This window comes from Triticum urartu, chromosome 2A (genome assembly GCF_056163025.1).
Source record: "Triticum urartu cultivar PI428250 chromosome 2A, HENAU_Tu73, whole genome shotgun sequence".
Lineage (NCBI taxonomy): Eukaryota > Viridiplantae > Streptophyta > Magnoliopsida > Poales > Poaceae > Triticum > Triticum urartu.
The window spans coordinates 592,507,638-592,519,248 of NC_141874.1; the positions used below are offsets into that span (position 1 = coordinate 592,507,638).

Genomic DNA, 11,611 nt, shown 5'->3' on the forward strand with positions numbered 1-11,611 from the left:
GGAGGGCAGAGGATACAGGATTCAGAATAGAGCAGTGCGCTTCACCGGAAAATGTACGGAGCCTGAAATTCTCACTGATCATTCCCATGCCTTGCCAGTTTCGCCAATAAGACGAGGAGGTGCTTGTTTCTTATGTCCGATTTATAGTCTTATTGCTCAGAAGTTGCAGAACAGCACACCCGGTATGCGCAGTGGCGCCTGCACTTCAGAACCATGACTTTGATTGAACGGCCTGCATTTCAGAACTGTGGTTTTGATTACCATGCCGTAGGTGTGATTTCATGCTGACCTGAATGTTTCCATGCCGTAGGTATGTTAGTTTTCTTGTTCAAGCAGGAGAAATGCACAGCTGGGAAGTTTGAAGCATTGGTTCCATATGGGATCAGCCAAACTGCATATTCGGTAATGCAGAGGAAAATTAATTATTTAAATTAAAATTCAGATAATTCATACAGATCCCGTTCGTCGCTACAATTCTAATCAGCGAGTTGCTACTAGGTTCCCCATGAGCCCGCCACCAAGTTCATAGTGCTTGGCGGAGGAAAAAACCGCTTCTTTGGCTAACTTCTCCAACTCCTCTCCTGGAGAACAGATGAACAAAGAAAAGCTTGATGTAAATAAAGGAAGGTGATAAAATCGTGAATCAGTACATGGTCGTCGGTGAAATGGCACATACCACTCCATCGTTTGGAACAAAATAATTCACTATTTTCTTAAAAAAAGCAGAATGATATGTACATTTATATAATGCCACAGCTTTGCGCGTGAAGGAAATAGATGGTGTACTTGTGCTATCAGAGTGGGCTATGTAAGTTTTGAGATGCACCTTCCTTGTTTTATTCCTTTTACTAGGTACACTCTAGTTTTTTTTTTGCGGGTAACTCTAGTTTAGTTCTTATATATGTTTTACTTGATGACGTGATATATTTTCTGTGTCATGGAAGTTTTCACAGGAACGAAACATCAAGTTCAAACCTGTAAGATACTGTGCAATCGAACTTTTCAAGTACTTGTACTCTTCAGTAAGTCCATAGCTACTAGCCAGAGGAACCACGACATTATTGATCGCCCAACTCTGTCAAAGAAAAATATCACTTTAGTTAGTCAGGATTGTAGGATCAGTTCCAAACATGTGACTACATGTGACTTTGCTAGAATGTCATGGTACAAGAGTAGATGATTGGTCTTTGTTAGGGAAGTTGAACAAACCAATTCATCTGTATCATGCGTCCAAGATGGGCTGAAATTTTACCTGTAACGATGCCGTGAAAAATGACGAACTCTTGTTGAAATCTAGAACAGATGCTCGTGATCCTGCAGCCCAGGAAAACCAAATCATGAGAATTCACGCTGAACTGGAACGAAACTTGAACCGTGCACCCAACCTGGTTTTAGGACTCTAAGGATCTCTCGCATTGCTTTGGGTTTGTCCACCACATTGCGCAATCCATAACCAACCGTAACAGCATCAAAGTAACGGTCCGTGAAAGGTAAATCAAGTGCATCGCCCTCGATCCATCTGCGAAAAAGCATGTCTTAGCTAGGTTGTTAAGCTGATCAAAAGAAAACAGTTTTGCTAAAGCACATCTAGATGTGCCCTAAGTATTGCACATCTAGACCCGAAAAAAAAACACGTCTGCATATCCTCAGAAAAGCTCCAAAAAACTGCGCATGACAGGAACTTCAGAATTCCCAAGCTCTCACATTGGGGGTGCTCACTTGATGTTCTTGTAGCAAGCCTTCCAGCGTTGGTCCTGACGGCTAGCAGCAGTTTGCAGTTGCTGCCATGAGAAATCCACACCCATCACCTGTGACATTTGAGAGCCAAAAATCGCTTGGATATTCTGAAGTTCTGAACCCTGAAGCCAATCCGACATTTCAGTAGAGTACCAACCTCTCCGTCTAGGCCGACCTTCTGAGACAGAAGGAACGCCAAATCCCCGCTCCCGCAGCAGAGATCAAGAACCCGATCCCCTCTCTTCGCCCTGATGTTCAGAAAACAAAATTTTCCCATCAACCAGTTGTCTTCTGAATTCACATTACTGCGACTAGCACTGGGGATGTACATTGACCAAGAGACGCAGATGCGCTTCCACGTCCAGTGCTGCCCCAGGCTGAGCACGTCGTTGAGCTACAAGGAACGCGGCACCGCAGCGCTGTCGTCAGTACAGTACGTATTTGCCAATGCAGCGGAAAGGGGGAGGGGAGTGGGAGGCACGGACATGGTCGTAGACGGGGGCGATGCGGTTGAAGAGGGCCTGCCGCTCGTCGGCCGCGGACGAGCAGCGCACGGCGACGGAGCCGCGGGGGCGGTGTCGTCTTCCGCCGGCGTGCCTGGACGGCGCCGTCGCCCCGGCGGTCACGGGAATCGCCGCGGCTAAGGTACCCATCGGTGTCCGTTTGCTCGCCCCCGCCACATGATTAGGATAGGTTAGTATGACTAGGTTTGACTGGTAACCATTGACTCTTTTGCCCCTGCCTCTGAAGCTCAACGATTTGGGAGCCCTCCACCCTCGCCGCCGCCCCGCCGCCTGCATCCCGGGGGAAAGCGAGGGTCTGGGAATGGACGTGGGGTCCTGCCACCTCGGCGGCAACGCCGACGCGGTGGAGTTCTGCCCGCACCGCCCCTTCCGCCACATCCTGGCGGCAGCCACGTACACGCTGCAGGAGCAGGCGGGAGAGGAGCAGCAGCAGCAGGACCGCGCGGGCACCGTATCGCTCTTCTCCGTGGACGCCGGCGCGGAGGACAAGTCCCGACGGCTCCGGCTGCTCAACACGGTGGAGACCGCCGGCGTCTTCGACATGAAGTGGAGCCCCACGGCGCCGCTGCTCGCGCAGGCCGACGCCCACGGACGCCTCGTGCTCCGGCGCCTCCAGCATGAAGACGGCTCGGACGAAGGTGCTGCTTGCTACTGCTGTTACTATCTCACAAGTAAATTTTGGTACAAAACTGTTGTTATGTTAAAACAGGGCCATGTGTTAACTGTTAAGTGTAACTGGTAGCATCTGCTGGCAGGCTACGTTTCATTAGAACTAGCATGACCATTTTTGGTTGCCAATGTCCATACGGAAGGCATAGTTTACTCTGGATTCAGAACAAGCTGTTTGTAGGCTGCGATATTCTGGGAAGATTGCCATTACCTTGTTGACAACTAGGGTAAATTGCTGCTGATTGATGATCAAAGTAAAGTTGGGTTCGTCTGCTAGTCTTCTCGAAATGCATTGCTCATATTTTTCATAATATCGTTGTTCGATTAAAGAGTTAGCCTAGTGAATTCCATACTGATGCCGGGAACTGATGTAGCTGTAAAGTATAATAAACACTTCATATATGTAATATCTTGATCATGTCTAAAAGTACATGTACATCCTGAGGGCTGATACAGGTGCTTTGTATGACCAAATTACACAGGTGTTGTTCTAACAGATGTGGTTGCTGGAAACATTTCTTCATCAATGTGCTTGTATGTGGACTGGAACCAAAATGCCGATTCCCTGGCCGTTGCATTATCAGATGGTTCACTGTCTGTGGTTCCCATGAGAGAGGACCGCCTGGAGGTATCAGAACAATGGACTGCTCATCAGTATGAAGTTTGGACATGTTATTTCGATCGTGCAAGACCACACTTGTTGTACAGTGGATCGGACGACTGCTCTTTCGGTTGCTGGGATTTGCGGGAAAGCCCATCGAATGCTGTGTTTCGGAATAAGAAGACTCATACTATGGGTGTGTGTTGCATTGCTTAGAACCCATTGGAGGGGAATATGCTACTCACTGGAAGCTATGACGAATTTCTCAGAGTTTGGGACATGAGATCAGTGGCGGAGCCAGCCAGCTGAAGGAGCCGGGGCAAAGTCTTTACACGGCGATGTTGCCCGGCATTTGCCCAAGTAATTAGTACTGCAAATCATGGTTTCTTTGCATTGTTTAGTGAAAAATGGCCGGAGCAGCCCGGGCAGCTGCCCCAGGTCGCCGGGAGCTAGCTCCGCCACTGCATGAGATCAATGATGAAACCTGTGAACGAGAAGTCCCTGAATTTAGGAGGTGGTGTATGGAGGTTGAAATATCATCCTAATATTGCAGATGTCGTATTGGCTGCATGCATGCACAACGGTTTTGCCATTGTTAAAGCAGGGGCTGGAGTGCTACCATAATGGAAACATATTGCAAGCATGAGTCCTTAGCATATGGTGCAGATTGGCAGACAAGTGAAGCAGCGGAATATAACACGAATTCTTCAGTTATCGCTACTTGTTCATTTTATGACCGCCTTCTCCGTGTGTGGCAACCAGAGAACCTAGTCAACCACCCAACCTCTAAGGCGTAAAACATCATTATGCCCAGTTGAAGTATCAATATGGCATGGACCAACCTATTCCCTGAATGAACCAAATTGATTTCATTCAGGTAGCTCTGTGAATTTATGTTAATTTTATTTCAAATGATGAGCTTATAGTAGTATGATGTCTAATTTATAGCTAGGCATTCACAGTAATCAGTATTCGTTGTAAGCTTCCACAAAACTTTGAAGCTATCTGTTCATGTTATTTGAGCACAAACTGTTTTGAAGTTCATCTGGTGACTGGTGCATAGAAGTGATGATTCAGCACCAATCTAGACATCTACCTGGAAGAGCCTCTGACTGAGCTTTTCGCTGGTCATAAACTAATAATTCTGTCTGAAAACTTACAGTATGCTGTACGCAGTGCTTTCTTATTTTTCTTTTTCATCACATTCTGATAACGGCTGGAATGGTTACCGATTTTACTTTTCCAGTGCATGCACTGTTGCTTATATTAACCTACTGCGCAGTATGGTCAACATGCTAATCACGATTCTTAAAAGTGTTGGATCATTGTTTTTCTTGGATGAAATTTGAGGTGTTGGGTAGTTGCCACAGCCTCAGCGGGCCAAAACAAGGGCAAAAAAGTTCTTAGTTACTTTTCTGATAAGTTTTGTTAGTTGCTTTTTTGATAAGTTAAAAATATATTGCGGTCTAGTGGATCTTACTAAGTTACTAGTGACTCATGAAGCAATACTCATACCACACTTCAGTAGAGCTACTTTATTCTTTATCGTTTGCATTTTCCCAGAAAGTTCTGAGTCTTGTCTTTGTGCTAATCACACATGGCTCAGAAGGCAGAACGCAGAACAGATCAACTGGTCCAGTTTACAGAACTGTTCTGCTCCTATCGGTGAAAATAATGAAGACATGAATCAATTTTGACATGTACTTGACTGTGGTATAAATAACTATGGGTAATATTTGAAGATAACCTCAAAGGATGCTTCAATTTGTTTGTGACTTGTTCTGAATTCATTAGAGGCAAATCATCTACAGTAGAATGAGATACCTTGGTAATAATGGACAAGATGAGATCTGTGTCACTTTGAATAAGCGGGAATGCTGGTTGGCATGTCAGAGAAATAGAATAATGAGAATAATATGGTTTGCTTGGGATGATAAGCGAAAAAAGCTCTAAGGTTTCCCTTCCTGCATCCTTCTATCTGACACCACTAAGTACTAACTGTGCACTAATCAGAATTATCTGTTTCTACATCAGGTCACCAAGAATAGCTGTATTCCGAACATGAACAATAAAGATAGTGATGTATTTAGTCTTATATGTAGCTAAGTAACCTTTGATGTTTTCTGACCTTTTTCCTTAAAAAGGATTCAATATCAACTGTTTGTTTAGGTTAGCTACCGAGGGGACTTGAATTTTATTATGCTAGAATGGCTTACACTAGCTGGTTTAGTTGTGCTCTTAGGCCTTCCCCTGATGGCTGACATGCAGTAGGTATGTTAATCTACCCTTTAGCTGAGCCTTATAGTGTTGTATTGGATTCATCCCACTGATTTGCACGAAGCATCTAGACCCAAGACCTAAGAGGCTAGTATGTGACAATTTATTGCTTGAATTTTCATTGTAGAGAATCTGATTTACTGTCTGACATAAAATCTCTAATTTGATCCTACTCATCTTTCAGCTCTGTTGTATTGAATTGACAATATAGTTGACTTTCCAGACCTTATCTGCTGATGTCATGACCTCCTTTGGTTTCATCATGAATGGCTACTCAGGGGATTCTTTGACGTGAAGGGGGTCACCCCTACATGGCTAAACCTAATTTATGGATTAGTCTGGTAAGAATATTGTATCTATGTTCCAGAGTTTATCTTTCTAAGTAAACACGGGACGTTATACATCTGTTTTACTCTCCTTAAGCACGACAAACCTAATTTCCAACCCTGAACATGATATATATTTTTTGAACGGAAAATTATAGGGGAGGCTCGACAGTACAAATTTAGTAAAACAAGTACCCAACTTTGTACTAAACCAGAGACAAGTAATATGGATCGGAGGGAGTAGTAATATTTACAAGAGAGGGCTGTACAGGGGGAGGGGGAGAAGAACTGCTAATCTGGTAAGCCTGCTCATCCTTCATTCTGTAAGAGAGAAGGAAAGGGTCTCTTTTAATGAGAAAAGGCCAGGAGGCTAAACTAGGAGGAATATTATGAAAAAATTCTAGCATTTCTTTGTTTCCAAATGTTCCAAGCTGCTACAAGAAAGGCTTCTCTGGAGAGAGGTTTGCTGAGAGGAAGGAGCAAGGTAAAGATTAATTGAGGCCCAGCAGCCCCTGCTGAAGGAGCAGTTCCAGAAAATATGATCACGAGTTTCAAGGGTCCTCGAGGTACGCAAATCGTAGCTGGAACCGCCATTCGTATGAAAGTTATTAAACTCAATTTGATAAAGCTACCTGGCGAATAGGAACAGTTTCGAGTTTCTGGTCTATTTTCTTTTGAGAATCAAACCTCTAATGGGTTTTTGCTACCAGGAGAAGGGAATGGCCATGTTGATGGGGTCGTCTTTCAAGCATGTCTTGAGTATTTAGTCTGTGTCATTAAAGAGCAAACAGGCAAAAGCTTTGAGTTCGGCTGAGCATTTGGATTTCCACATCCACGAGAAGATGCTGTATATTTGGTGGCATAATAGCCATTCCCCAATTAGTCAGCTCTACAGCAGCTATATGAATTACTCACATAACCATTGGTAAGAAGTAACTAACTTGGTTTAAAACATAAATCTAGTATCTATTCCCTGTCTGCCTGCCTGCCTGCCTGCCTGCCTGGATTTGATAGAATCAACCAGGCACAGCATGTTCCATGGCCATCGCCAGTGGTAACCAATCAATCACTATGGTGGGAACCACAAACCTTGGTTCTTGTCTCTGACGTCACTGATTGGTGCATTTCTGTGAGGGCACTCACTATGTGCATCCCTCAGCCATCTATTAAAAGAGCTAACATTCAGAAAGTTCGTTGGATTGCTCCACTTGATTGCGGCCAACGATTAAATCCCACTTTGGTGGAGCAGTGGAGCCCCACGATTGGTGGTAGTGATTTCCTTGCTGTCGTACTGGGAGCACCTGTCCACTGATTATACGTACTAGTTGATTTTTTGGAAGATTTTAATGTATATCCAGGGATGGTCCAGCTAGGACTCGAGAGTGCTAATCTAGTAATCCTACTTGGAAGTTGGAACTGAGATCTGGTGATCATGTCAACTTTAATAGCATCGAGATGGGAGATGATTTAATTAGATAGAGGACTTTCTAATCTACACTCCAGGGTTGGGAAATGCAACACTTCGGATAAGCATGAAGTAGTGGCTGAATAGGAAGGCCACATTGCTCTAGCTCCATATTCTTAAAGGCATAGCTTTAGAGGTGGAGTGTGCTTCTTCAGCTTTTTGTAAAGGCTTAGGCTACCTTTATATTTTATGGTAGATTCAGCCCACATGATCAGTTCCTGAGTTTTATATTTGTTGGTAAATATCTCTTGCTGAAAGCACTGCTCGGCGAGGAAGGACCTATTATACGCGCTATTGGATAAAACTGAAAGGTCTAATGTCAATGGAATTATGGGACAGCTAGTGAAAATCGAATGACAAATCAAAGAGATAATGAGGTAGAATCTGCATCTAGTGAAAAGAGATATGAAGTTTACGAGTATAGATGCCCTGGAATTGGATGTTGATCATAGCTTCTGCAGTGCCTTTTGTAAATGCCCTCCTTTTTACAATGTAGGTTTTAACATTGTTCTCGTGAGTAAATAACTGCTTTTGATAACAGTGGGCCTGGGAGTGGAATGGGAGTTTCTCTAGAGAGAGAATGTAGATGAAATTGACATGTAGCGAGGCAACAACGACATCATTGTGAATCCCAGCAATTGAGCACTCGACACAGTAAAGTTTAGTTTACTCTCATTGTCCTTTCTCCAATAATGCATTGTACGCTGGCCAATTTAAAATGCCACCTTGCAGATTCTAGGTCCTTGCACTATGATTTACCTGGCAAAGCACCTGCAGACATCAGCATCCTCACGAGCATATAAGGCAACCCTTCCCTCTCCTCTTGTCCACAGCCCCTACCGACTATGGAAGGCGCATGGCTCGAGCATCTACATGGCTCTTGAGAGCGGAAGCAGGGTCGGGATGAACCGCAAAGCTGAGCGCTTCAGCTTTGCGGTGCCTCTCCTGACCTCCCAGGTGGTCGCCTGAGGTACGCAAGAATCGGCAAGTCACAAAACGGCAATGGTGAACTCCGGCAGGAGTCCACCCCCCTTTTATCCTTTTCTCTCCATTCAGTTGTATCAGGTGGAAGTCGAATAATCGGAAGTCTCTGTGTGTGATGAATCAATGGATGCTTCAAGTCCATGTTTTGTTTTTCTCTTCCTTTATTATGTGTACTCTGGAAACACTACTATAAATGGCTGATGTTCATCTAGCAAAACCACTTTATGGTGTCTTGTTTGATTCTCTTGTGTCGTCTTTACCAGTTAACTTGTTATATATGCTGCTTCGAAACAGATTGGTGTATGCTGTCTGTGCAGAATACACTGCATATTTTGAACTCTATGGCTCTTTTAAATACGTTGACCCTACAGCGATCTGTGCTGCTATAAACATAATATTTACATGATGTACTCCAAGGCAGACATTTTCCGGAATTTTTTATGAGCTAAAAAACATCTATATGAAAGATGGCAATAAGATCTAAAACTGAAAAGAGAAGGGGAACAAGTGATGAAAAGGTTTCCCCCTTCTGGCTGTCTGGGACTTTAGCATATCTTGTGGACAAGTCCTGATTGGTACAACAACAACAACAACAACAACAACAACAAAGCCTTTAGTCCCAAACAAGTTGGGGTAGGCTAGAGGTGAAACCCATAAGATCTCGCAACCAACTCATGGCTCTGGCACATGGATAGCAAGCTTCCACGCACCCCTGTCCATAGCTAGCTCTTTGGTGATACTCCAATCCTTCAGGTCTTTCTTAACGGACTCCTCCCATGTCAAATTCGGTCTACCCCACCCTCTCTTTCACAAGTCCTGATTGGTACACTGAAAAAAAAATTCAGCCATGGTGCAAGCCAATGATGATCTTCATTTGTTCCTTAACGAGATTCTCCTGTTGTGTATTTAACGAGCTACTGTAGTGTCAAAAACGCTCTTATATTATGGGACGGAGTGAGTAACAATCAAATCCATGCACATAATATACTAAGATACGAGCTCTCAACTTCTGGTATCCAGCTTCACATGTTGCATCAGTTATTGCGGCCTCCTATTTACATGAACTGCCGGGGAAGAACATATCTAAAATGCCGCCGCCTTGTGATGATTATTAGCTGCTAACCGGGTCTAACTAACTGAATGCAGGGATTCCTCCAAGTTTATCCACCTCTAATCACAGAACTGAACTTCGTGAACTACCTGTAAACTCTATCTAACCCTTTTGCAAGCTAAAAGGACAAAAAAAGAAATCATGTAAGAGAAAAATTCAATGTATGTCACTAAACTTGAGCCGGGTGACAGTTTTGTACCACTACTTCAAAATACTCTAACTATGGTCCAAGTACTTGCGCAAGGGGTTCACTTTGATCCATTTGTACGATTTCGCGTACGTTTTTGTTGACTTGGCCGAGTCAGTGGCCTCCAGCTCGCTTTGACCGCCACCTGGTCGATCCTAGGGTGAATACTAGTCGATCGGGGGGGGGGGGGGGGGTTGCAAAAACGCCATGACCTGGTCGCACTTGGTCGGACCGACCGTGCACCTGGTCAGCCGCTCGCGTATCCTCTTCTTCTCCTCCCAACCCTAGCTCAACTCCCGTCCCCGCCGCCGCAGCCATTGCCGACGCCCTCCTCCACCGCCTCCGTCCCCATCGTCATGTCGTCTTCCAGCTCCGTCTGCAATGCATTACGTTGCCGCTCCGTTGTTGTATCATTGATCGGGTGCCCGGATTGCGGCGAGCAGGTGAGGTTCTACCGGTCTAGCACCGATGAGCATGATGGATGGATCTTCTACAAGTGCGTCAACCACGCTGTAAGTGCCAGTTCCTAGCTACTTGTTGATTCATGTCGTGTCAATTCTTAGCAACAGTAGTATTGAAGCAGAGCACTGATTAAATTAGGCACATTAGTTGGTTAACTAGTCATTACTCTGATTAATACAGTAGTTTAGACTGTCCTTGGTTGCAAAATTACTCACAGAACTTGTTGGTTAACTAGTCTGCCATTGATTCATGCACTCTGAACTTTACTGTCACTCTGTAAAAAAATTCTCAGGTCACTTGTGATTTCTGGTGCTGGGAGCTTGAATATGTGGTGCATCTGGTTGGTGATGCTACTGTAGATGCAACTGGTGCAGCTGAGGACAGGAGGGAAGAGCTTGAGAGGCAGAGGACTGAATCAATGACAGGCAGAAGCATAGTTGGAAGGGGCATGGCTGGAAGAGGCATGGCTAGAAGAGGCACTGTAGGCAAAACTAATTATGCCAGCTCTAGTGAGAATAAGTATGCTACCAAGCAGCAAGTTGCTATGCTGTTAGGATTAGGTAGAGAGATTTTGCTGATGTTAAAGTTGCTGATGGCTGTTGTTATAGTGCTTTGTGTGATGTGTTGCACCTTAATTATGAAGAAGTGAAGTGTTGTTAAATGAGTAGGTGTAGGTGTTCTAAGAGATCTCTAGTTATAAATTGAGCATACTAAAAGCCATTGTAGTGGCACGGTTGTTTGCTCAGTATGAAGTCTTGGTTGTAATGCTTGTTGTAATGGATAATATATCAGTAATCTGAAGACTTTGTCCTAATGTTTGAACTGTATTTGATGTCAGAAGTGTAGTTAAACTAATTCTGACAGAAGTGTATTTTCTCCTAATTCTGTCAGAATTGTACTTATCCTCATTGCTTTGAAATTACTGATAGAACTGTTGTCATAACTAATTGCTGATAGAAATGCACTTAACCTGTCATAATTGAACTAACTTATGTTAACTAATTGTTGTCATAACTGTAACTCATGTCAGCGCGGTCCCCTTTCTCAACACAACTGAACTCCAAAGCAAGCATGTACTTGCACCTGCTGCAAACACCCACCCAGCAACTTGCACTCTACATGTAGCTTTGATCCACCATCACAACCACCACCACCACCAGATCCCCTCCTTCTTCCTCATCTTTCATCTTCAATTTTGTGCACCACCAGATCCCTTCTCTCCTCTGTCCAATAGCACCACCAGATCCCCTTCTCATCTTCATCCAGCA

General features: G+C 44.3%; 1 protein-coding gene, 1 long non-coding RNA gene and 1 pseudogene across 3 annotated transcripts; 2 read left to right on the top strand and 1 right to left on the bottom strand.

Moving 5' to 3' along the window:
* Positions 1-375: 375 nt before the first annotated feature.
* LOC125529072 (2-phytyl-1,4-beta-naphthoquinone methyltransferase, chloroplastic) lies at positions 376-2,436 on the bottom strand. Its single transcript, XM_048693479.2, has 8 exons — positions 2,223-2,436; positions 2,067-2,131; positions 1,895-1,985; positions 1,720-1,808; positions 1,386-1,519; positions 1,253-1,314; positions 976-1,075; positions 376-581 (listed from the first exon to the last, which is right to left on the bottom strand). Exons 1-8 carry the CDS (start codon positions 2,388-2,390, stop codon positions 481-483), a joined length of 810 nt encoding a protein of 269 aa, XP_048549436.2. The 5' UTR covers positions 2,391-2,436; the 3' UTR covers positions 376-480.
* A 15-nt stretch (positions 2,437-2,451) lies between these two features.
* Positions 2,452-8,724, top strand: LOC125529070 (uncharacterized; annotated as a pseudogene). Its single transcript, XR_015617008.1, has 3 exons — positions 2,452-2,899; positions 3,413-3,819; positions 3,985-8,724. The product of XR_015617008.1 is annotated as an uncharacterized LOC125529070 (transcript).
* Positions 8,725-8,984: 260 nt separating this feature from the next.
* LOC147986111 (uncharacterized) lies at positions 8,985-11,157 on the top strand. Its single transcript, XR_015617009.1, has 2 exons — positions 8,985-10,393; positions 10,636-11,157. It is a non-coding gene; the product is annotated as an uncharacterized LOC147986111 (long non-coding RNA).
* Positions 11,158-11,611: the final 454 nt, after the last annotated feature.